This window comes from Diorhabda carinulata, chromosome X, assembly GCF_026250575.1.
Source record: "Diorhabda carinulata isolate Delta chromosome X, icDioCari1.1, whole genome shotgun sequence".
NCBI classification, from domain to species: Eukaryota; Metazoa; Arthropoda; class Insecta; order Coleoptera; family Chrysomelidae; genus Diorhabda; species Diorhabda carinulata.
In genome coordinates this window covers 16,527,184-16,554,385 of record NC_079472.1, presented here as the reverse complement: position 1 = coordinate 16,554,385, position 27,202 = coordinate 16,527,184, and the positions used below count along the sequence as shown (strand labels likewise).

Sequence of the window (27,202 nt, the reverse complement as noted above, 5' to 3'; positions counted from 1 at the left end):
TTCATGCGCGAAGAAGTCGTTTTATACCTGCATATACTGCTCTGAATTCACTGTATCTGTGTGTCCTCTTTCATTTTCAAAAAAGTAAATCCTCGTTAACATCGCAACCGATATTTTGGACGAATGTATGGGTTTCTGAAGCTGGTATTTTGACTTGGATGCACTCCAACATCAGAAATTTTTATTTTGTGTCTATCGAGATTAAAATGAGCTTCATCCGTAAGCAAGATATTGGAGAACGGGGGAATGCGCTCAATCATCTGATTTACGAAGTCGAGACTTTGCCCAACATCCTGAGGCTTCATTTCTTCCACCAATTGAATTTTGAAAGGATTAAGCCTTAAATCATTGTGAAAACGTTTGAAGCAACAGCGCGCTTCCGAATAGAAAAGTCAGGCTCGTCATGAACAAACCGAGTAACACTGTCTACGGTTTCGACCATTCTAGAAAACCTTTGACGTCCGGATTTTGGTTTATAAAGTATTGATCCGGTCATTTCAAAATTCTCGACCCATTTTCCAATCAGTCCTTAGCGACGCTGATTCCCAAGAGCCAAGAACCGATTGACGCCTAATGATTATTGACAAAAATATAACTTTCGAGAATTTTTTATTCCTTCGTGATCTTGTTGGAATTTTTTCCATTACAAATCGTTCCACTTCTATAGCTACATGTTACTAAGGGTTGTCAATAATATAAACCAACAACGCAATCACTGCTGTCTACACAATTGTGGTTCTCGATCTTTCTGCAATGTAATCTTTCACAAACGATTCATTTTCAACAGCAACTTAGTAAATAAAATACTTACACTGTCATCAAAACACTCACAAATGCACTGTCTGACGCTCAGTTTACCTTCAGTCTCTGAAGACGATAACTCGGTTATCAAAACGAGCGTCAGACAGTGCAATTGTGACAGTAAATGTGGTGGTGTTCAATATGCCAATAACATAACCTAACTTTTAACGCAGACACTCATTTTGATAAGATATTCCTATGCCAAGAGAAATTTTTATGGATGGACCAGGAAAAAAAAACCAAAAAGATATAATAACGAATCTAATTTGGATGATAGTCCGATAGTTAAATGAACATGTTATGTCAAAAAAACTGTTTTATTTCATAATACTGTAATTTTTGAAAATTCTCCGATGACTTGTTTCCTTGATAATGTGAATTATCGTCTATTTTCGTTCTACAAACCCAGTAGTTCGTTTTTTAGAAAATATCATCAATTTAATATTATAGACGTTCGCCCATTCAAGATAGAAATATTCGAAGAAAACCTCTACGTTTCGACGTTAAACAAGCACGACATATTCAGAATGAACAAATTCGGCAAAGGCAACATAACATATTTAGTACGAGGGCTAACAAGAATATCGGACATATTAATCTTGCAAGATCACAAACATATCAAATTGAACAACACATGTTACGACTTCTGCAACGATAGCGAGTTTTGTTTATTGACGCCTAGAGGCGCCACTTGTTCATGTCCAGATGGATACGTCAAAGACAATTTGGTGAGTGAAAATACTACCATTATGTATATTATATATTTTAATATATAATTTCAATTTTAGACGTGTAAAGCGGCTTCCACTAAACCAACCGGTTGCTATCTAAATTGCCACACAGGTAGTTGTCGGATTATACCAGGACAAGGTCCTAAATGCGTCTGCCCTCCGCAATACACCGGACCGAGATGCGAACACTACAGATGTTCTCAATATTGTAAAAACCACGGTTTGTGCTTCGTTGACGTTCATCCTACAAAAATTGGAGATCCAAAACCGCATTTGAAATGTACATGCCCTCCACAGTGGACGGGAGAACGCTGCGAAACTCCTGTAGATATCTGTGAAGGTAAAATTTTTCAAATAACCTGTATCTTATTCATATTTGATCTGTTCTTGCTTCAACATTATCTGTATTTTTTAAAACATGATTTAGTTATTTTTTAATGTACTCCAGTTTGCAATATGCTGTTTTTGCTCATTTTCTTAATATTTCAACCTCTCCCCTATAATATAATTGAAGTTTTTGCCAAATTTCTTCAAAATACAGTATTTTACACAATAATCTCACTCAGTATGTATGAACCATCGATCTAGCATCGAATTTTAAAAGATCCCAGATATGATGAGTCAAGATCATAGATTTCCATGGTAAATGTGAACCATATATCTCAGCTTACAGGTGAAAAGATTAAAAAATTAAACAGTAACTAAAGGCGATTGATTTGAGAGGACAAACATTAAATTATTTACATACACAAATGAAACATAATCTTTGTTTGTCCGCCATTACAATATAATCGACGTTTGAAGTCACTTTACTCAAAATAACCTCTAAGATCATAGATCTTAATGGTGGAAAAATATCACAAACCCAGCTACGAGTAAAAAAAATCATAGATCTCAATAGTGGATAAAGGTCATAGATTTGGTTAATGAGTAAAAAAGGATCATATATCTTAATAGTGAATGTAGTAAGAAAGTAAGAAAATATGACAAATTTAACAATGGGACAAAACCATAGATCTATTGTATAAGTCAGAAAAAATTATAGATCTCAATAGTGAAGAAATATAATAGATTTAGTGTACACGCAAATAGGGATCATAGATTTTCATAGTAAATATGGATCATAAATCGAAGTATCCGATTAAAAAGAGATAACAGGTCTAAACAACGACTCAAGTATTTAAACAAGAAGAGATTATAAATCTTTTAATGAAACTAGCTTGAAAGTAAAAAGAAATCATAAATCTAGTGAATAAAAATCATAGACTTTTACGATTACGTGTACGATTAAGAAAACATAGATATTAACGATAAGTATGGATCGTAGAACTTAACTTAAAATAAGAATAGATAACAAATCTTAACGGTGACTAAATACTATAAATAATGGAGGATCATAGATCTTAATAATGATTAGAGACCATAGCTCTTAGCCCACTTGTAAAGGTATCTGACAGATTCAAGGTCATAGATCTGGATCATAGATCCTAACTTGAAGTAAGAAGAGATTACAGATCTTACTGTTGACTGAAGGCCATAGATTTATCGTACAAGTACAAGAAGAAATCATAGATCTTTATAGCGAATAGACACCACCTACTAGTAAAGAAATATGACAGATCTTAAAACTGACCAAACGAGATAAATCAAGAGTACAAGGATAAAAAGAAATAATAGATCTCAATAGTAAGTATATAGACTTAGTACATGTGTAGAAGGAGATCATAGATCTTGTGTTTCAAATGAAAAGAAAATACAAATCTTTACAGCGACTAAAGGCTAGCTAACAAATAAGAGAAAATCATAGATCTTAATAACGAATAAACATTATAGCTCTCAGGTCACTAGTAGAAATTACAGATATTAACAATAGTTAAAGGCAATAGATCTAGCATGTGAGAGCGAAAAGAGATCATAAATTTATAAAGATCATAAACTAAATAAACAAGTAAAAACGGATCATAGATTTTTATATTAAATATAAACCAGAGACCTAGTTTGAGAGTAAAAAGAGATTACAAATCTGAAGTTTTAGTGCACAAATTAGAAGACCACAAATCTTTATAGTGAATAAAAACTGTAGCTCTAATCTTAGTTGTAGCGTAACTAGAGGCCATAAATTTAGAGTACAAGTAAGAAAAAATCATAGATCTTACTGATTAATAAAGACAATAGACTTATTGTACTGGTATAAAGGTATCATACATTTTAAAAGTACATATAAACCACAGATCTAGTTTGAGAGTAAAAATAATTATTTGACAATGTATATACATCTTGAAATTCCATCATCATCTTGTACTTTTCTGTTATATATACAGGAAGATGTCACAATCAAGGTACTTGTGTAACGTTAGAAACCGGAGTGCCTGTCTGTAACTGCGCTAACGGCTTTAACGGATTCCGATGCGAACACTGCGACAAACTGAACTGTTTCAATGGAGGAATTTGCAGAATTAATAATAACAAAGAAGAATCATGTGCATGTCCGCCAGGTTATAGAGGTAATTTATAACCTAACCTCATTATTTAACAAAAATTCTTCTTTTTAATATATTTTAAAGGTCGCTCTTGCGAAATCTCCATCTGCGGTAAACACGGTCGACCTTCGAGCGACGGTTCGAAATGCGTTTGCGCATCCGGTTACACTGGCGATGCTTGCGATCGAAACGTCTGCGATAATCATTGTTTGAACGGCGGGACTTGTCGACAAGGTACCAAACAACTGGAATGCGTCTGCAATAAATTCTTTACTGGCAGGAGATGCGAAGTCAATTTATGTTTGGGACGGTATCCGCCGAAAGGGTGCAACGAAAAATGTAATTGTAAAAATGGCGGCGAATGCGTTAAACCCAACGAAGATATCGAAGAATTCGTCTGTCGGTGTCCCGATACTTACTACGGATATAAATGTGACGTAAGTATTCGAATCTATTAATAAACAACTAATCCCCTATTTTGATAACTGATTCTCTTCAGAATAATCTCGTAGATTCTTCGAATACATTCAGAACATTTTGTAATGCAACCTTGAATCATCACCAGAGCTGTTTCAGAGTTCCAAAGAACATCAGTATTTATTCTGGCTTCGAGGAAGCTAGAGGTTTCTTGACTTGAAGCGGTAGTGCCCTATAAAGGAGATGGAGACAAAATCTAGCTTAGTTCTATTGCCAAGGTCATGGAGAAAGTCGTTAACCAGCAAATCATGCGATATCTTGAGTCTGCTAACATCATCAGCTCTTATCAACTGGGGATCTCCTCTTCTATGTCACCAACGTATGGACTGAAACTATAGACAAATATATAGAATCCCGAGCAATCGCAGTGGACATATCGAAAGCTTTTGATAAGTTTTGGCAATTCAAACTTCTAAATAAATAAAGATCGTACTGTTTGTCGTCCTCACTTATCGACTGGCTTAGTAGCTTTTTCATTCAGGTCGCTACCGATAGACACACCTCAGAGTTTGAAGTCAATGCTGGTATTCCCCAGGGATACATCTTGTTACCTACTCTTTAATAACAACGATCTAATCGACAAAACTGCAAACCTGATAGACAATAGCATACTGGTGTCATGATTCGGATCAGCTGCCTCAATAAACTCGACTAACTCCCAAATCCGAAGGTAGCAACGGATCACCATCATCTATATTATGGTGGAAGCAATCTAATTGAGTTTAATGTAGCAAACACCCAGGCTGCTGTTTTTACAAGGATGCCTGGCAAGATTTGGTCCTATTTGGACATAAAATGTTATCATTACTGCACATTCGTTTATTGGGTGCTGGGTGTTGGGTGTAAAGAAGAATTAAAACGATTTTTTTGATACTTTTTACCATATATGAAACATTTCCTTAAATTTGTTGGGAAATAAGCTGTTTGTAAACTAAAATGATCAATTTTCGAAACAAGTGGGGTTATTTTTCACGAGCGAAATATTTTTAATTTGATTTTGTTTCTAGAAATACTTATTGGGACCTACTCCATGTATTAACCGTTGTCTGAATGGAGGAATTTGCGTTCTCCCCAATACGGATCAACCTCCAATATGTCATTGTACCAAACGTTGGACGGGAACTTACTGCGAAAGGCCCGCAGTTTGCGAAAATTATTGTGAAAATTCGGGAACTTGTTCTGTTAGCGATAACGTACCCTTCTGTACTTGTCCTAATGGATACTCAGGCGTTAGGTAAACCAAAATACAAATTATCGTAGTTTTTCTTGACAAATATTAATATAAATAGTGAATAATGGAAAATCTTTAAAATATTAAAAAAAAATATTAAATTTCATGTTTAGTTTAGTTGTTCAAATATTTTGAGTTAAAATACGAAATTTTGATTTATTTTCATTATATCTCCAGGTAATAACATCTAGGGGGTCAGGTGGGAAGAGTTGTTTGAATTATAAAGGGTTTCAGTTTTATATATAACAATAAATGTCTTGTGACTTACCTGGATTTCTCTAAATTTATGTATTTTTACAAATTAAAAATTAATAAAAATCAAAGTTTATAACTTTTTACTGGAAATTTCGAAGACTCTCTCATTTGTTAACTCGTTTCCCTCCCATCGTGCTCTCCTTTATTTCTTGAATATCAATCACAACAGTCGATAATATTCAATAATTGTATAATCGTATATGTAAAGGCCAAGTTACTATGAAAAAGAAGAATAACCTAACCAATTGAACAACCCAGCTATCCCCGATACAGTGTGTTTTGCTAAAATACTATGAAGATTGTTTATTTACTTACCATTTATCCTAATGGATGGGCTAAATTGATCACACTGTATATTTTCTTAATCTCTAGTTATATAATTTTTTACAAATTTCACTATACGCAACTAATTTAAATTTTGAATATACTATCTATTAGGTTGGAAATTTTGGAAACGTCGGTGATATTCATACTGAACACACTATTTATTTCTAGCACTACACCAACACGATTACACTGTCTGATATGAGCGTTGCGATAACTAAGTCATCGTCTTCAAAGACTTATTAACTTGATTTACCTGTTTTATATTAAATTTTCCCACCAATAAACCTTCTTCCGCGAAAAATAATTCGGGAAAATCTCTGCTTCCTTAATTAGTAAACTATAGAGTGGGATGTAAGGTATAATGTCAAAGGGCGCGTCAGACAGTGTAATTGTGAGTGTTGGTATAATGGTAATGTAAATAGTGTGTTCAGTATTTCAATACCATTCATTTGTATTATTGTCTGACGCTTTAGTTAAAACTATTACAATTTAGCCGAATTTTCGAGAAAATTCTACGGTTTCCTACAGTTGTCGTCCTTTACCATTCCTATTATCTTAAGGCGGGTCAATAAACTGTCAGGACCGAATACCAGTTTAATATCGTGTCTGGATACCTCCTCAAACTTCTTATTTGATATGGTTGGGATTTTCTTAAGTCTCCAGTAAAAACTCATCTGATACTTTAACCATCCTTTCAGTTCGTTGCTGTTGTGATTTCCCATGAAGCCACATTATGGCTCTGGTCCAAAATTTGGAATCATTGCCCCTTTTTGGCAAAGTTGTTTGCTTCCTCATTCCCTGGTATATCCTGGTGGCCACATTGCTTCTGTTAGCTAGTGCTTTTGGAGTTCCGCGCTAGGTTGTTTGGCTATCGGAAAGAGTGTAAATATACCTAGTGAGGTTTCTATCCAAATAGTTCTAGATAGTACAGCTTTGTATACCAGAGGTTGCGGAATATCTTTATTGACCTATGATTGGCGGTGATTCGAATGCCTTTATCTATGATTATAAGCATTTGGTTCATTAGTTTGTTACTGTTTTCCAGCTCTATCAATTCTAGAATCCCTGTCAGATTTTTCGACTTCAATTTTTATGCAGGGATTAGTCTATGGTCAACACTAAATGCCTAAATTTATTTATTTATTGCTATAAAATGATTTTTTAGTCGCTAGTATCATATTTCTAATTGTTCCCATTAAATCAATTCCTTATTGACTTGTCTAAAATGAATTTCCAGATGCGAATTGGATGTATACGGTAAAGAAGCGAAAAGTCATGAATCCAAAACTATTGTGGTACCGATATTAGCGGCCCTAGCAGTCATAGTAGCAGTACTAATAGCAGGATTTCTCATTTTCGAATACTATTTCAAGAAACGAACGAATTTCTCACACGAAAGATTGGAAGAAAATGATTTTAGTAATCCCATGTATCAAGAAAGAGAAGCAGAGAATTTCACTCTCGAAGCCGATAAGGTAAGAAGAATTCCACATCATCTTCTTTATCAATTGTATTTACTTGTGTGTGTGTCAAATCTGATTATTTGTTAATTTTGTCATATAATTAGTGATAAATAACTTCAAATTTTCATAATATTGATTATGATAACGATTCTCTTTTGATTTAGGCTGGAAATTTCGCGAACCCTGTATACGAATCTGTATATAACGGACCCAGTACCGTTAGAGATGAAAAGGCAGTACTTCTTGAACACAACGCGGATGAATCTGCTTTACCGCCCACCGAAGAACTATAGTTTAATTAATATTAAACATATCATTTTTTTTGGAAAGAATGTACATCACTCGGATGTCAATTAAGTTTAACGAGCGTCAAAAAGTAAAACATAACCTAATTTATTTATAAAAATATTGAAGTAATTTCATTATTCGTCTTCCAATACATTAAACAACCATCTTAGGTCATTTTAAAATTAATGTCCTACTTTTCTTTCTTACTGTATATATTAAACGATATTATATCATGTTATTAATCGATTCGATTTTTTCGAAATAATCATATTGATAGAAGCGTTCTTTTGCTTTTTGACGTGCGTTTCGCAAAGCTTTCACTATTATAATATTAATTGCTGTGACATGTGCCATTTTTGGGCAATCGTTGTAAATTTTGAGGTTAATATTTAATTTCTTTATTGTTTATTATTGCCCAATATCTTTTTGACTAACCGTCTTACAAAAAAAAATTATCACAAACCACTAGTCAAATGTCGAAATTGAATCGATTTGTAACGATAATGAGACGTAGAATAATCGATCATGGTAACATAAACCACTTGCTAATATGCTGTCAGATGTCAAAATTGAATAGATTTTTGATCAAAATGAGATGTCAAATAATCGATAATATATTGGTTAACAAAAATGACTTGAATATATTGATAAAGATCGAAATTGCATCGATTTCTAAGCACAATGAAATGTCGAATAATCGATAATAAAATATTTAATAGAAATACGATGTCAAATCGCGTAATCAATTCGATTTATAATCGGATGTTTTATTTGTTAAATAATCTTCTTGAAAATACACTGTCAGATGTCAAAATTAAATCGATTTATAACCAAAGTGAGATGTAGAATAATCGATAATAAATTGGTTAACGTAAATCACTTGAATACGCTGTCAAATATTGAAATCGAATCCATTTTTAACAAAAGTGAAACTCCGAATAATCTATCATAAATTTGGTAACCCCAATCATTTGAAAATTCGCTGTCAGATGTCAAAATTAAATCGAAATGGGACGTTGAATAATCGATATTAAATTTACAAACGAAGATACGCTACGGGAGTTGAAATTGTATCGATTCATATCAACAAAGAGACGTCAAATAATCGATGATAAATTCGTTAACAAAAATACGTCAGATATCGAAATTGTAACGATTTATAACGACAATGAGAATAATCGATAATGAATTGGTTATTTGTGGTTTTGTATATTTTTTTAAGATGGTAAGAACTAACAAAATAAACTCATACGTCCTTGTAAATAAAGTGACTGATTAAATCGATTATATTTTGTACTAATCTTTGCGATAAAAGCTTTAGTTTTTTGTATTACGATGGTTGTGTATGTATTTCATGTAATTTTAAGGCAATACCAAAAATAAAATTCGTATTTATACAAAACAAAATCGCTATAAAACTTTGGTATGTCTTATAAATTAATTCAATCATCAGCATTATATACATTTGAATATTTAATCTTATTTTATCAATAATAGGGAGTTTTTCCCCAATAATTCTTGTTATTTGTCTCTTTCATTTTATTTCATCATCATTCTGGCATTTCCTATTTTTCTGGTATAAATTTTTCAGTAAATTTTGATACATTTCTCAATTTCTTCCCTCATACATAATTTTAATTGGAATATATTCTGATAATGATAATAAAAGCGAATAACAAGATAAAACTTACCATAAAGTAACACTATTAACAATAAACTCTTCAGGTAAGATGTTTCCTGGTCTTCAAAAATCAAAAGAAAACAATAATAATCGAAATCTTGTCCAAGTTCAAATTTCCGGAACCGGTCAGATACAGTAGGTGAACAGTTCTCCAACAATTCGTTTGTTATATTCAAAATATTTCTAATTCAAATGAAACTTCCGTAACTTCAATAATAAAATCAAAAATTTCTTGCTGATGTACCATAAAATCTTATTTTTATGGAAATTTCCTTCTCTTATCTTTCAGTATCATGATACACTGGTGATAGAAGCCAGAGTTAGGTCCTTGGAGATTATTCTTTATCAGCATATCGAACTGATGTTACAGAATATAGTACGTTGAGGTCTTATCTATAAAGAATGCTTATCTTTTTTCATTTTACAATTTTTCTTCATCTAAACCTATTCTTCCTTTATCCCAAAGCTTGCTTTCTTCCTATTCTTTTTTCGTTACAAACTGAATCTTCCCCAACATCAATAATAGAACCACAAACTGAAATTTAATCTACTAAATTACTCTCTCTTGGATTTTTAACAAAAACTTTATTGTTTATGGAAAAATTCCGAATGGGCAACAATACGTACGTACATACATGCATATTGGTGGACACCTAGCTTAGCCACCCCCATGGAGAGATGAACTATTTGACCCAAATGCTCTCTGGACACGGATACTTCACAAGTTCAAACATGAAGATTCCTCAGAGTGTCCAGCATTTGCAGGTACCAATGGAACACATATTCTTGATATGTTCAAGCTTCGTCAATGCTAGGAATCTTCAATAGGAGTAGGAGTAACGCCTGGTAATAATTTGGAGGATATGCCGTCAATGGAGTTTGTTTGGGTTGAGGAAACTATGCTATGAAGAGAACAAAAGGTGGAAGGAGCAAAATTGAAAGAGTGGCAATAATTTACGCTAGATCGTTACTCCGAGAAGTAATAAAAGAAGTTTATTAGTCGGTATGGGAATTGTTTTTACTCCGACATATCAGGCAGAACACCAAACGGTAAATTTGTATCGAAACCTCTGTCCCTGTCTTACAAAACTTGTTTTCTTCCAACAATCAGTTATGAACCGAAACTTTTCTCAGCATCAACAGCAGAATCAAAAACCAAATGTTAATCTACTTTTCTCTTTTGATGGAAAATATCTCCTCTAATCTCCTCCATTATCATGATAAATTTGTAAAAGAACTTAAAGAGCTTGTTAGAGGTGGTTCTTTATCAGCATTTTGATCTACTGGTACAGAATAAGATACCTTGAGGTCTTATCTAGAAATATTGATCATTATTTTTCATTTTTTGTTAAAAGCTGCACTACATAATCGTGTTACTGAATATATGATTTTTATACTGGCTCAATATATGTTGAAAATCCTATCGACAGCGCCAATTTTTTTCATCCACTAAAATTCTTTTCCATTACTAATCGCTTTAGGTGATTTTACATCATCCTTGTATTCTGAAAATCTATGAGGATTTCATTTATTTACAATACAGGATAAGAGCTAACAAACTCCAAGTGTGATGCACTGTATTTCTTCTAAGTGATATAACTAGACTCACCTAGTTTTTGATTCCATTGTTGATGGTTTTAATAAAAAAACAAACCTCACAAAAGGAGTCTCTGAGATGATAATTTAGTTCCAGAAACGTGCATCAGATAGTGGAATATTTAGTGATAGTTTCTTGGTAGTAAACAGTGTGTTCGTCCAAATATTGTCATGTATACAATATAGCTGTAACTCTATTTTAAAAGTGAAGGTTGCTCAAACAAAATTTAGATTGAGCAAGGAAATAACGATATTAATTTGCCAATTGGAAAAAGTATCCGATATAAAGAGACTACTAAAGAAGTTCAATTAGATATTCAGTTAACTAATAATAAATAGTGAATTTCTACGAACGATATATATACAGTGTGTTTTAATTAAATATACACATAATTATTATATTTTTGATGATTCTTATGTCAAATACGAATTATATTTTTGATTAATGATAGTGCTCAATTTGAAAAAAATGAATACTCAAATTTGTTCGTGATTTTGTTCTGGTAGCTAAATTTTTTCTATTAGAAATATATAAAAGCTGCAATATTTTGTAGCACGAGTGGCCAAAATTTTAAGACAAAAAAAGTCCAACCATACAATATTTAGTAAGTAATATTTTATATTATTGATTCGTAATAAAAATTTTTTCTGTATGTATAAAAATGAAAATTATATGTGACAAATTTAACGGTTGTCTTTTATTTATTATAAATTTGTTCCTCGAAACTCGAAATTGTATTGTTCTTATCTTAATCTATGTTATAATCGGTAACCATCCTTTTTATGCTAACTAGGGGTAACTGACCCTTATAAAAGGCTATCTACCTGACCTACCACTATCTGTTAACCATCAAACGTCAACCGATACACATAGAAAACAAGAATTCTACCTGAAAATGGTCACAACAAGTGATGAAGCTGCTCATACGGACATCCTATTGCGAGAAGCCAGAGTCAGCAAAAAGTGACCAGTCTGCTATTTCCAAACTTTACCGTCGTTATCAAGAGATTGGTAACTTTAATCGAAGTCACCGCTCCGGAAGAAAAAGGCGAGTTATGACCGATTCATTGTCAGCACAATGCTGAGAGAAGAAGACTTGAGGAAACTAATCTTGAACCAAAAAGACCAGTTACCGGATTCAAATTAACCCCAGCGCACCGAGCACCTCGCGATTGGACTGACGACAATGTGGCTCCGTTTTATTTTCAGACGAAATAAAACCAGGAGAAAGGCTCTTGGATGGTATGAGTGGGCTTTTCAATGGAAGCAAAGTTCGCGGCGGTGGAGCGAGGGGATTAACGGTCATCATGTTGTTTCCTACGTTAATTTCATCGACGAAAACTTCATCCTAATACAGGAAAATGAACTGCAGGTTCCGTATGGCAGTATCGGTCAGCGCATCGTAGGATAACAGAAGAAGATGGAGTGAAGAAACTTCGATCCATGATAAAGCAATGTTATTGGGGCCAGGGGAGGGAACATTAAATATTCATAAGTCAATTCAACAACTACCGTGTTTTTTCCATGAAACCACATAGAAAATGTCTCATCCACCTTCAATTATCCAATTCTACCTAATATAATAGTTACAAAGTAGGGAAAAATTCTTTTAAGCCATTTTTCCTTGCCGCCCCAATTCTAAATAATCGCTGAAATGCTTAGCAAAAGTTGTTGACGTAAAATTAAAATTCGAATCAGTCAATCATATAATAATTAGTTCAAGTGTAGTGAAGTGCTCTGGAAACTTATTCGTCGCGGCGTTAAAAAACTACGTCATCGTATGTGTTTAAATTAATAGTTAAAAACACTATTTTCATTTTTTATGAGGGTGATTGAAGTGTGGTATTGGAAAAAACAACAATACAGAGTGTTTTACCTTAGCCTTTAGTTGTTTTCAACAATTGAAAGGCTTTTTTGTTTGGCAAACAATAATAATTAGGTAAGTGATTTTGAAAATACGAATTTTAAGCATATTATCTATTTTTTAAATCCAAACTTTTAATGTTCTCAAGCTCCATTGTGCCTATTGAAACTTGTGGAACAAAGATTATCAACCTAGCTAATCATCTAGTACTACATTGTTTGTCTTTTATACATGAACCTAAATCCTTTGAAGATATTCGAAGTTACTTCAAATATAAACAGGTATTTTCCTATAAAAAATTTTATTATCAAGTTACATAGTTGAAATTTTTTACCGGTTTTCTATATAGTCTATGTCACACACTTGCCTCCTCTCTGGAAGCTTTCAGATGCATTTATACGTAAAAATCTGTTTGTCACATAACCATTCTAGGCGCGCATTGCTTTCTAATCACAGTGCGCCAAGTGCCTCTTTCGGATATTCATATAAAATTTTATTACAATGTTGCCAGTGACTGCGGAAAAATCGTAAAAAATTTCTTTTTACTAAGCATACCTCAATTGTTCTTCAATTTCCTACCAATACTTCACTTTGCTTCTAAATACCCTGTATATTATTTTTCAATATATTTATGTAGTGATTGAAATAAAAATAAATCAAACATTTATCTGCAAAAATTTCTTAAAAATTTAAGCAAAAATTATTTTTCTTCCCTTTCCACGATTTTTTTTTTGTTAAATTTGATGGAATTGAAAATTTTAATTTGGTTAAAAAAACACTTGGTATAACTAATTGATTTTATATATATATATTTATTTACAAATCATGTCATGTTATTTATGTACATACAGATAGAATTATTTTTTTATATGTCAGATACGTGTTTTTATAAATTCATCGCAATGTGTTGCAAAAGTTATTTTTACAAGGTCCTTTCAGTAGATTTTCCAAAAAAAGAACACTATCAACATTCAAATACAGGATAATTCGAGATATATCAATGATTTGTATCTAAACATTCGTAATAGTGAATTTATAATCTCACTTTTTATGAAATATTTACTTTTCTTGTCAGTATTTTTTCCATAATAAAAATCCGTTTTGTAATACTAGTTGCCTATATTTTTAAATATTGTTAGTTATTACTGTGTCATTAATATAGACATTGTAATACTAGACTGCGTTTTTGTTGAAATTCGCGTTCCGATATTAGAAGGAGCAACAGTTTAGTTATCTTTGTCTAATGTCAAAATTGCAATCTGATTTATTTCTTCCACCATTCTATTTCTCCACTTCCTTATTCCACCAATCAACGCATAGTGGAACAAAAATAACTTCATCTTAGATCTTATACCAGTTTTTTACAGTCTACACAAATTTTCAATATAGAAAGTATATAAATCCCACCGTTTAGTATTATATATTCATGGCGTTTAATAATTTATATCAATCTAATGTTTTTAAATCAATAGTAAATTACTGCAACTTTAGGCAACCAACATAGCACCTACACATTCTTGTAAAACTGGTTGTCTATATTTCAAATTATTGACAGTTGTTATTGTGTAATTTTAACATATTCATAAAAATACTAGAATGCGATTTTGATGAAATTCGTGTTCCATTGTTAGAACGAGATACAAAGAAAGTTACGTTATATTTATCTGATGTCAGAAGTGCATTCTGATTTGTTTCTTCCATCATTCTATTTCATTTCACCAATCACCGCGCAGTGAAACAAATATAACTTTACCTTAGACCATAGGCTGTTTCTTTCTATAGCTGGCACAAATTTTCAATATAGAATCACACAGTCTAGTGTTACTTTATCTATGGTGATAAATAATTTTAATGAACCCATTGCATTGAATTGCACTGAAATATCTCATTTAACCTGATTTTAATAAATTATGAAGATATGAGCTTTAACAAATTATAATACAAGTAACATTTTATTACAATTATAAGTTTAAATTACATTATAATACAGGATGTTAATTTTTATTTTCAGTAGCGTGGAGTCGTATTTTCAATATAGAGGGTAATTCGTTTGAATGAGATAAATTACGGTTCAAAGTCGCCAAGATTATTAATAATAATTAATTATTGTCATTTTTTATAACCGCGAACGTTTTATTTATCAAGAGAGAACCAAATAGATTATTTTTAAATAAATTAGAAAAAACGATCATGAATTTTTTTTTAATATTGTCGTTATGTTAGGTTAGGTTAGGTTATACAGGATGGTTCTTGAAATGTACTGAAAAAGTATCGAAAAATTGAGGTTATAAAAGATGAGAATCGATTGTTAGTTAATCAATGTATCTTCTTCGAACGAATTACCCAATATTATTCAAATTTTAGCACAAAATATTATTGATAACATTAAATTAATATATTTTTAAATATTTCAATTCAACAAAACAAGAATTTGACAAACACTCTAAGGCTCTGCAGCCGTCGAGTTGTGATTAGACATAAGGCAACACCGCAATTCGACTGTCGCAAAACTTAAAACCGTATCCGCCCGGTTTGGGATCATAGTTTAGCGTTTTCGTGATGTAGAATCCATTCAACGACGTCCGGTTTTACCAATAATTGAATTGGTTGACTCCCGGTTCGAATTGAACTGTATTTATGAATTGAACTAAAGGTTATAATTGAAGGGGGCATATTGCTTGAAAAAGGGGCTTGGTCGTAAAGGAGGAAGTCGTATAATAAGAAAAAAGTAGAAAAATAGTTTCTCACTTTTTTATTTATTCAATAAATAATTGGACCATGGAACGGATCCATTTCTTTGTTAGGTTAGGTTTACTTTGGCTTCGATTAGGTTAGGTTAACCGTACTTTAGCTGAGGTTAGGTTATCTTGAATGGCCTATAACTTGGAAAAAAATTATTTTTCACGAAATACGATATGTTTAACCAAGTCAATTATTGATAAAACGACTAATTGGACCTCGATAAATGGATTTTACGAACTCGAAAACGTTAGATTAACGTGTTTTTATTATGATTTGGATAATTCAGTGCATTTTGATGAAATAAAATTCGAATTAGTGTAAACGAATGATTCTTAAAGTGATTCATGGATCTGATCTTAATTTTTTCGACAAATTTTGTATGCAGAAAACAGTTTCGGGACTTCTGATATGGACCATTCACAAATATATAATATGCGGTGTTGTCAAACGAAATTTATTTTCAAATTTGATGAAATTTGGATAATTAGAATTTTATTTAATGTCAAATTAAGTTTTATTGAACGAAAATAAATTAGATCAATATAACAATAACAAAATATAGTAAAATGAGGTAATAATTATAATAATAATAATAAATTTAATAGTAATAAAAACTTCGATATCATATTATTAAAATAAATATTTAGAAGATTATTTTTCTCAGTGTAGATCGAAATAACAGAAAACGAGACTTAAAACCATTATTGCGTTCTGCAAAAAACAATTTGTCTAAAAATTTTTAGTTGAATGGAAAAAATATCGATATAAGATATAAAATGATCCAATCGCTATAATGGTTATTTATCTCATTCTCAAATTAATATAATCTTAAATATCATCATATTTAATCAATATTTCAAAATTTGGATAAAAATGAAAATAAAAACGATGTATTTAAATGTTGTTAACATAATAATTATGTTTGAAATTACGCTCAGTAAACTAGATTATCAATTTTAAGATAACTACATCAAATAAATGAAAAAACACTTGAGTTGATGTTCAAAAATTTCTAAAATCAGCAGGCCATGTACCTTCGCATTCATTAATACATAATGCAGGTACACTTTCATTTACCTACGACATTTGCCAATTTCGTGAGTTTTCGTCGTCCCGCGGGCAAGCCGGACAACCCTATTAATTGCAGCCTGCAAGTTATCCGGAAGCGCGCCAAAAGTCGCGTCATTGAGATCGTTCAAAACAAAGTATGCTATCTACCTCCTACCTTTAAGGTAGTCACACACTTGTCGGACGGTACACACGCATGCATCGGACGGATCGGATTTTCCGGCAATGCCGACGAGAATCCGCGGAGGGGCATTCATTCCGAATTATCCATACGGAGTATCAAGTAATTCCCGGAATATGAGCCTGCCACTGTAAATGTGGTCCCAAGAAGTCCAACAATTCAAAAAACTTGACACTAGTCATGAAGAAGTATCAAAAAAACCTGGAGTCATCATCGATCAGATCAGGGAATAAAATGTGATATTCTCTATTCTCCTGTCTCTTCTGATTGATTTGATGGATCCAAATTCAGGACTTTCGGCCAGCTTATGCTCTTTCTCTTCTTCTTCTGCCAGCGAGCATGAAACTATTATAATTTCTTCAATATCCATACAGTACATTTCACAAAAATCGAAATATTTATAATAAGCGAAATCAGTGAAACGTGTGTAAGACCACAGAGATGAAAATATTGCGAACCATCAAGGGAGCCACCCTCAGGGATAGAAGTGTGATGACATAAGAGAAGAATTGGGCGTACAGGATGTGGTTAGATGGACCAGGGCACGAAAAAGATTCTGGAGGGATCACGTAGAAAGAATGCCAGAAGAGAGTTCGGCAAAGTGGGCTAAAACTCAGAGACCGAACATACGCAGACCTGTAGGCAGACCACCAAAGAGGTGGTACGAGAACTGGAGTTCAGCTGTTCAGGAAGATCCAGGAAGAGGGCCAAAAGTCCTATTAAAAGAGTAAAAAACCAAGACTTCTACAGCGACAGGATGCAAATCAAACTCACGACTGGCGAGAGACCTCGGAATCGGTCATTTGTGGAGTTCACGATCCGTTCGTTGCGAGCGCTCCGTCCGATGACGGCAAGTGCGTGACTACCTTTAGTCAACGCTTTTTCGACTAAATCGAAAGCTAGGTGGTCAAATTTTCCCGCCAGGGTTCCGTCTCGGCAATTTGAGGATTCTACGTATTCGCTTCGTTGAGTACTCGTAGTCATCATCATAGAATTGTTGCGGGTAACCAGCTGATGCAGATCGTGGAGTCAAGCTTCTTCAGTAAACGAGACGAGTGAACTTAAATCGAATTAAAACTGAGATGGCTTTCGATCGTATTCCAAAAATTGTATAAGGCTTGACGTTTGGTGGATCTACTTTGGCAGTGTATATCGGGTCCAATGCCACGATCATGTCAAGTCAATTTTCTTTCTTCGTCGGTGGTTATAACACGAAACGAGGTTATTTGCTGGTTGTTGGACTACCACACCCGCGCCATTCATACCGTTAGTCATTTTCATTGTTAGCGGTTTTTTTTCACGAGGAACTAGCATTGCAATTCATTTAAACTCTACGCCCACAAAGAAAATGTTTACTATTGTAATTATTAACAATAATTAAAGTTCGATAATTATTTAATATTCCGATTCAACTGCTTGCCTGGGATCGCGTGATAGGGGAATAGGAAGAGGTGTTAAGAAACGGTGTTTGGAAGGTAGAAGGACGTATGTTGGTTTTTCCTAAAACGTGCTACCAAGTAGTTATATCGGAGAGGATTTAGAATTGTAATCTAATTTGAAATCTCTAGGTCACGTACCAGTGAGTCAAAGATTGTTATTTTATTGATTTTTGGGGAAACAGTCGAAAAATGGAAAAAAATGCATTTGTATTATGTATTTTGCAATGTGAGGGTACATGGCGTGGTCGCTAAAAACGTACAAAAAAAAATAATTTTATCTTGTTAGATATTTTGTGTGATTTTGGAGTAATATGTCATGACAAGTTGTACAAATTCCAAAAAATGGGAGCAAGGAGGTGGTGGAAGAATGTAGGTATGTTGGTTTTATCCTGAAATGTACTACCAGGTATATCATAGAAGATTAGGTTGATTGTATACCATTAGGAAATTAAGAGGGCAATGAAAGAACGGTAATTTGGAATTCCTCTGGGTCAGGTATTGGTGTTTTATTGAGACAGTTGTTCAAGGAAACGGTCGAGAATGTTCAAATGCGTTGGGAGCGACACTATTCTGAGAGAGAAATCTTTTTTAAAGAGAGGTACTCAAAAAAGGAAATTTCGAACATCAAAACGTCTAAAAAAAACTAAAACTTTATTTAGGGAAGTTTCGAAGGTCCTTGGAATGAAAAATTTGAATTTGAGGAAATATTTCTGAATTTGGCATCTAGGGGACTTTTATTTCCCAAACCTCTAAATTTTGGGACGAGGAATTGTCTTTTCCTGAGTTTCAACAGCTGGTAAAGTTTATTATTTCACAACCCAAACCAAACGAAATTCCAATAGTTTGATCAGAAAAAAATTATTTCAATAGCAAGTATCAAGTACCTTGAAGAGTTAACAAATCGTTTGGTTTCCCATTAATATCAAATATACGAGGTTTGGTTATTATGTAACGAGACTAGCACTGCAACATGCGCCAAATGTTAGCGACAGTCAGTTGATTAGCCTGTAGATAAACCAGTATAGCCGCGACCTTCGTTTGTGTATATTTTTTGTTTTGACATGAAAAATGCAACAAATTGTTGTGAAATTTCACATAAAACATGAAATAACTGGAACTTAAAGTTGTAATTTATTGAAACAAGTGTATGGCGAAGAATGTTTGTCGCGTCCACGTGTTTTCGAGTGGTTTAAACGTTTCCAAGATAGCAAAGAAGTTATTGAAGATGATTTACGTTTGGGTCGCCCTTTCAAGTCAAAACCGTCGAAAATATCGATAAAATTTTACATCGAAAGTTGAAAATGCGAAAAGTGTGTGCGAAATAGTTGCCTCATTCCTCACTGTCCGTCAAGAGGTTTCTAACCAAGAATAACATCCCAGTGTTAGATTTATCCACCGCGATCGCCGTATCTAGTACCGTGCGACTTTTACTACGTTCCTAAGGTCACATCTGCATTAAAACGGACAAGATTCGAGTCAGTTGAAGCCGGCGGGCGTCCTGAAGGATCAGACATGGGAAGGAAAACACTTTTCAAGTAAATTTTATAATGAAAAGAGAATTTTTTTAGACGTGCTATTTGAAAATATTGATTTTTTTAGCAATAATAGAGAAAATTTTATAACCGAACTTACTGAGCGTCGCCGCTAAAACACGTTCAACTGTAACCCCTATGAAGAAGGCATGTAGGCGGTCAAATGTCTAACTAACAGCGCCTTCCAGCAGGCTGCCCAAGACGCGAAGCGCTAGTCGATCCCCATGGCATTGGGATGTTAGGGACTAGCCGGGAGACTTTCGTCGCTATCCAGATATGTTACGTAACTATCCGTACTGTCCGGGTGCGTCATCGAATCCGACGGAGGCGGAACGGGTACGCCTCCAGATCCCATTAAAGGATGCGGGGGACCGCCTCCGGGCGAAGGACCCATCGCAGGTGGTGGTAGATCGTAGCCGTGCATCTGAAAATTCAAAAAAATATATGATAGAAATTAAAATGAATGAAAGATAAGATAGTAATTTACCTGATTGACTAGATGTTGAAAGGCGGGTTGGTGAGGTTGTTCTAGATCTGCGTGTAGTGCGAAATCGGATAGAGCTTTCCAAGGAGGTTGGTACGCTTGGACTTCTAACGGGTGAACTCCTATCGGGGAATCGTGTCGTACTGGCGAAGACGCTACCATCGGGATACCCTGCATCGCCCCGTAACCCATTTTACGTCCGTCCTGTGAATAATACTATGATAGGTTAGGTTTATATCGAAATATTTTATGTCGGTTAAAAGTTTATTGTTCATTTGAGAAAATAACAAATTTTTTCCCCATAATTTAACATTTTATATATATATTTTTAAATCTATATAATAAAAGTAGGCGCTTTAAATGTGATGTCGACTTTTGATGAAGGACAAACAAAGCAAAAACTCACAACGCGTATTAGACCAGAGTAGAGGCTTTTGAATATAATAAAAAGTGAAAAAATAATAGTGGGATGAAACCTATTGTAAAAGGAGAAGAATATAATAAAAATAAAAGGAAAAATAATTTACGGGCGATCTGAGGGTAAGGGGATGAGTTTCAAAGGGTAAAAAACAGTTTATCTCGATTTTCTCCAAAACTACAAGTGCAAAGGAAAAAATTCAAATTGCAAAGTTGCAGGTAATAAAAAGATCTACAGCTTTTGTCTTCATACTTTTTTCATATAACCTCAAAATTTATGTGAAAAATTAAAAAAATCAAGTTTTCCTTTTAATTTTTATCTTTTACAAAAAACATTTTTTTTTCACGAAATTTTGTGAAAAGTTACCTTTTTATGTTCCATATAAATTGTGATTTATTTGATTTGAAATATTTATTTTTTCGCGTTATTTTGACGTAATATCGAAAAAGCACCCTAATTTTCGAACAAATAATCTTGTGTCAAAATATAGGCTTTTTTGAAAAAGTCGGTGGGATTTTTTATTGTTGAAATCTCTACTTTTTGATGGCGTAAAAAAATATTACCATCACCATGGTAAACTTTCTCAAAAAAGGTAAAAAATGCGTATCCTAAATTTTTTTAAATCATTGTGTACAATTTTTAGATATTTACTAAAATTCAAGACTCCAATTACTTATGTCCATCAGTGTAACATGAAAGCTCACATTTTCTGTGTAATTAGAGCAAAATTCAATAAACAACAAAAATTGTACGTAATGATTTAAAAAAAAATTCGGATACGAATTAATTCCTCTTATTTTTTACATTTTCTGAGAAAATTTAACATTATAATGATAATATTTTTTGCCACCATCAGGAAGGAGAGATTTCAACGATCAAAAATCTTACCAACTTTTTCAAAAAAACCGATATTTTGACAGAAGGATTTTCGTTCGAAAATTAGGGTGATTTTTCGTTATTACGTCAAAATAACGTAAAAAAATAAATATTTCAAATCATATAAATCACAGTGTATATGGGACATGAAAAGGTAACTTTTCACAAAATTTCGTGAAAAAATAATGTTTTTGGTGAAAGATATAAATTAAAAACGAAAAATTTGATTTTTTGAATTTTCCACATAAATATTGAGGTTATGTGAAAAAAGTATTGAAACAAAAGTTGTAGATCTTCTTATTACCTACAACTTTGCTATGTAACTTTTTTGCATAGGACTTGTAGTTTTGGCAGAAATCGAAAAAAAACCGTATTCACCCTTAAATGTAGTCCTGATGAACGTACATTCTCATTTATAATTAATAAACATTTTTCTAGAGACTTATATTCAATATTTATTCATTAACATTGGTTCGGTTATTGTAAAATATCGTTTTCGGTTTCCATTATCTTGTATAATAAAATATTAAAGAAGCATTCATGTTTCAACTACTTTCCCAAACCGAAAACCGTTATAACACCTAGCAAACTTTTCCTAACCTCAAGCCAAATCCTTTCTCTAACTTTTCAACCCCTTAATAATACCGCACATCGCCTCAGCTAATAAACCTCCCCATCGCAAACCCTATCGATCAACACCGCCCTTGTCCCCCTTCTAAGTACTCGATGTATATACATCAATTCTCTCGGGGCGTGTCGTCAGCTGATCCGAAGATCCACCCATCACGCCGCAGCCAATCCCGCTGGGTGCTGCGCTGACATATGACACACGCATCATATCGATTTCGAGATGTAGAGATGATTGAATTCGAGATAATTTTATATATTTCTATATATAATTAAAAAAATGGACTATATTGATGTATCGTTTGTTTTTTAATAGCTATTATCTTTATATTTAGAATGTGGTCGAATTATTCGTTGTTACTGTTAATGTAACTTCCCGTTGCGAGTAGTAATGTCATTTAAATATGAAAAAAGTGAAATTCCAACGCGAATATATGTTAAAAATAGTTTTTCGTGTATTTAACTTAACGTAATCCAAATTTTTTTTTTCGTTCCAAAATACCGTTTACTAAATAATTTTCCATCTTTCTTGGAAATTATTCCCTGTTTCTTTATGTGATGCACGAAGAGGCGGCGTGAATACATCAGCTTCTCGTTTCCCGGAGGAGAAGGAAGGTACGTCACGTTTTTGTTGGAATATTATGGAAACGGAGGACGTAGTGGGGGTGTATAAGGTTGGACTTATTGGTTGAATACATTCTGAATTCGTAGTTGTATTGAAATTACGTTATACATTCAAATTTTTCCTTTATTAATACATGGTGTGACGGAAAAAGTTTTTTAGACGACGCCATCTGAAAGTTGTTCGTTCTGTATTCATTTACATATCGAAAGTTGCGTTTTGAGTGTTCCATGTAGTGAAAGTGACAGTTCAAAAACACTTTCGGGACGTTCTGGATTTGACAACTTTAACTAGCCACTTCAATGTTGACTGTTGACAGTTGACAGTTTCACTTCGATGATTACAATCAACATAACTTTTTGCAAATAATTAATAAATTAATATTGACATTGCAAATATCATTAAGTACATTAGGTACACCGTTTATTTAATTTCATCGTCGTTGTTAATTACTTCACCCATTGACTCGACGTTTAGTTTTTCGAACAAAAATAGTCGTCATACAGGGCCAGATCAGGGCTGTATGGTGGGCGTTCAATATCTGTGAAACCTCATTCCTGTACAGTAATATTGAAGCGAAATTATATGCAACTTGTGTTTGATTCCTTCAAGTAAAAAGCTTTAACAATCACAATGTCGTTGGCATAAGGATATGCCGAGGTCAATCAAGGGGCAACTACCTCTTGTTGTTGTATGTTTTGCCCTCGTTGTCTCTGATTAAGTAGGGGCTATAGCACCGGGCCCCAGATCCAACAGGGGGCCATCATTTGTAAGACATTCTGTATTTTTTGATGTGTTGATATTATTTTTTTGGGCTTCCGAATTCCCCCGTCATTATTTTAGCACCGGGTCTTATAAATCTTAATCCGATCCTAGATAGTATCAAGCGGAGTAGTGTCAAAGCGCCATCTATGTCTAAGAAACGGAATACTACGCTTCTTTTATTTCTTCAAAACATTCTAAATGGCGTTTGTCAAATGTACCAATGGAGTTTCTCTTTTTGGTATGCACGTTAACAAGAATTGAGTGGTTCCTGTTTTAGACCTAATGGAAATCCACATTATTTCCAAAATAGTTGGAGGTTTGATTTTTTTTTGTGTAACAAAAGACTTTGTATTGAACTTTCATGATGAAACTTTGAATGATGAAAGATATTGCGACATTTTAAATGAAGCCATTACCTACTTTAAGAAATGGAGAGGCAGGTTATTGTCCCAGAAGTACCCAACAAAAAAAACACAAATAATTTGGAAAAACAATGTACGTAATCACCTTTTAGCTCCGTACTCTCATCCCAGCGATGTTCGATGAGTTTTATACCCTTTTCATGATAAAAATCTTCAGGATTCTCAAAATTAATTAACTACCAACATCATCTATTCATTGTTGGTAAATCTTTGACCACCAAGCCATTTTTTCAAGCTTAATAACAGAAAATAATCCGAGGGGATTGAAGCTGGTCAAAAGGGTGCAATTCAAATTTTAATTCAATAATTTTGAGCATTGCAATAACGGATAAGTGAGCTGGTGCATTCTTCCGTTTCCGGTGTGAAATGATGGACCCACGTTTCATCCATGATTATGAAACGAAGCTAAAATTCGGCTGTGAAAACGTTTGCTATCGATGGCTGCTAAACAAATATTAAACGACGTGGGGTCTTCAAACTTTGAACATATGTTGTATAGATTATGTACTTTCTAATACATTGGTATTTTTCAAGCAACTACCGCCATCTTTAGGTCAGACCAGGTACTTCTGGGACTATTCTCTTATGCTTCTAGATAAGTAGATGGATCACCAATTAGGGTGGCCGGCTCGCTTTCCTGATTTAGCACCTTTAGATTAAAGTTCTAGGGGTTATATTAACAAAATATTTTCCAAATCAGTTACGACAAAGGGAGATATGATACAGAGAGTCTCACTTACATTTTATAAACGTTTCGAAGTAACCTAACCAAAATTAATTTGCAATAAAATTATATTTAATAATGTGACAAACTAAATTAAATACCAACCTTTTCTTGCTGCATCTGCTGTTTCATGGCTAGCGTCTTCTTCTTGTCCTTGCATCTCTTATTTTGGAACCAAACCCTTATGACCCTCGGCGATAGTGAGGTCATTTCGACGAGTTGTTCCTTCATCAATGCGTCAGGTCGTGGATTAGCCGCGTAGCAAGTACGTAACGTGTGTAGTTGCTTTTCGTTGAGCACTGTACGAACTCGCGTCGGTTTACCGTCACTTCCGGTACCGCCCGTCGTTCCCGTACCACTTCCGGATTTGCGCACACCGTTACCGCCTTTGTGAGATCCGCTTTCCGATCCGGAATCTGGAAACAAACGAGAGACGTTCGTTATTTAGAAACCGCCTGGAAAATCTAATCTAATTTTGGAAATTCCAAGGTCTGGAACCAAAGAACCTTCCAACATCACAGCATAGCGTTGGGTATTTACTGTGAGGTTTCGCCTCTACGTATTTTCAAAAAAAATGCGTTGACCAGTTGGTATCGAAATGGGCCTCATCAGAGAAAAGAATATTTCCAAAGTTGTAAAAACGGAAGTTTCATCAGTAAATTTGATCATTCGATGAAATTCCTACTATATATTTGCACAGGGTGTTCCAGGACTTGAAACAAGAAATTCGTGAGTGAGTAGATGAACATAACGCTGTGACAAATTTTCTCATACGACCCTTCGTTTCTGAATTATAAAAATGACCGTTTATTCCTCTAGCCGAGATTGCTAGGTACTCACAATGTAACTTTAGCACTACCCAGTGGATTCGGGTGCTTGAGTTTGGGACGGTGCACAGACCAGTTCGTATCGAAATGAACCACATCAGAGAAAAGAATATTTTCAAAGTTGTAGTTTTATCAGTGCGACAAATTTTCTGTTACTGAGTTATAGGGGTTCGAAATTGCAGAATCAGAAATTATATTGATCATGTTTGCATCAAGTCTCGGCATATCCTGTATAAATAGAAATTCGTAACGTTTTAGATCGTTTCGTTATTCCCTCGTATTAATCTCTATAGCTTTGAAGTTAAGCCCTCATTGTAAATATTTGATCAATAGAAAACGCTGTGGTTCTTCTTTTTCCTTAAAATCAAATAAAAAGGCCTTTGCCGCATCTAACTGTTTAAACACTTCAATGGTCGAGCATCCAGGACAGTATCTCGTTTATTTTTATAAATTTAACAATATTTTCAATCAATTAAAATTACTAAGTATCGAGTGAAAGTAAATGAAAGAGAAATAAGAAAATTCAAATAAACGGTAGATAGAAAAAAATTTGATCAAAAATAATAGATAAAAAGTTATGAATGATTTTCAAATCTTAAATACGATCCTGATATTTAAACAGTACAATGGATGCCGAAGACAGAGTATTTGTTATTTCTTTTTATATTTTTGTTTTTTTAGGGTTTCCTCGGACCACCTAAATGGCCGTGAGTGGACAAGTGGCCGCGATCCTTCTTTGTTTGTTTTATACTTATATAGACATAGGTGTATGGTTGTAGTAATGTCTGCAAATATACGCCGAATGAGCTCGTCCAATCTGTGGGTAACGAAATAAATCCTATAGTTAACTACGCGACTTTTTTATTTCCAGTGTTTATCGACTGTTTAATATTTACACTGGGAAAAAACATTCTTTGTCTTGCCACACGAAGTTCGCTTATAAATTGCCATTCGGACCGATGAAAATCAAATGGTTTTTCAATACCAGATCTCGAGATGTTATTTTCAACATCATCTAATTTCTTAACAGATTTTCCAGGTTTCTACGAATCAAAATGAACGTGTATACTCCACTAAACACGCAGAAGGGTTGTACTTAGTTTTTATTCGGTTGAATTGTGAAAATTAATTTGAAATAGTCATGGTTTTAGAGACCAAGAGCAAGTCTACGGCGTGGTAAAAATGTTCGCCCACCATTGTAGGCGCTTCACTACTTGGTCATGACTAGTCCCTCAACCACAATAGAATTTATGAATACAGAGACAGATTAGAAACAAATA

General features: G+C 33.7%; 2 protein-coding genes across 3 annotated transcripts in view; one reads left to right on the top strand and one right to left on the bottom strand.

The window, feature by feature from the left end:
• Positions 1-12,018, top strand: part of LOC130900651 (low-density lipoprotein receptor-related protein 1) — a 57,766-nt gene extending 45,748 nt beyond the window's left edge. The window contains exons 35-41 of the mRNA XM_057811395.1: positions 1,252-1,529; positions 1,590-1,872; positions 3,854-4,036; positions 4,097-4,449; positions 5,497-5,723; positions 7,540-7,777; positions 7,930-12,018. Of these exons, the coding sequence (XP_057667378.1) occupies positions 1,252-1,529; positions 1,590-1,872; positions 3,854-4,036; positions 4,097-4,449; positions 5,497-5,723; positions 7,540-7,777; positions 7,930-8,058 (1,691 nt within the window). The 3' untranslated portion in view covers positions 8,059-12,018. The remainder of the gene's footprint in view (positions 1-1,251; positions 1,530-1,589; positions 1,873-3,853; positions 4,037-4,096; positions 4,450-5,496; positions 5,724-7,539; positions 7,778-7,929) is intronic.
• Positions 12,019-18,792: 6,774 nt separating this feature from the next.
• The window catches only part of LOC130900649 (insulin gene enhancer protein ISL-1), a 52,272-nt gene continuing 43,862 nt past the window's right edge, over positions 18,793-27,202 (bottom strand). The window contains exons 4-6 of one of the 2 annotated variants that reach the window (XM_057811394.1): positions 25,201-25,511; positions 20,645-20,857; positions 18,793-20,581 (exon numbers count right to left, since the gene is read on the bottom strand). In XM_057811394.1, the coding sequence (XP_057667377.1) occupies positions 20,396-20,581; positions 20,645-20,857; positions 25,201-25,511 (710 nt within the window). In that variant the 3' untranslated portion in view covers positions 18,793-20,395. The remainder of the gene's footprint in view (positions 20,582-20,644; positions 20,858-25,200; positions 25,512-27,202) is intronic. The other variant, XM_057811393.1, reaches the window with a different exon arrangement.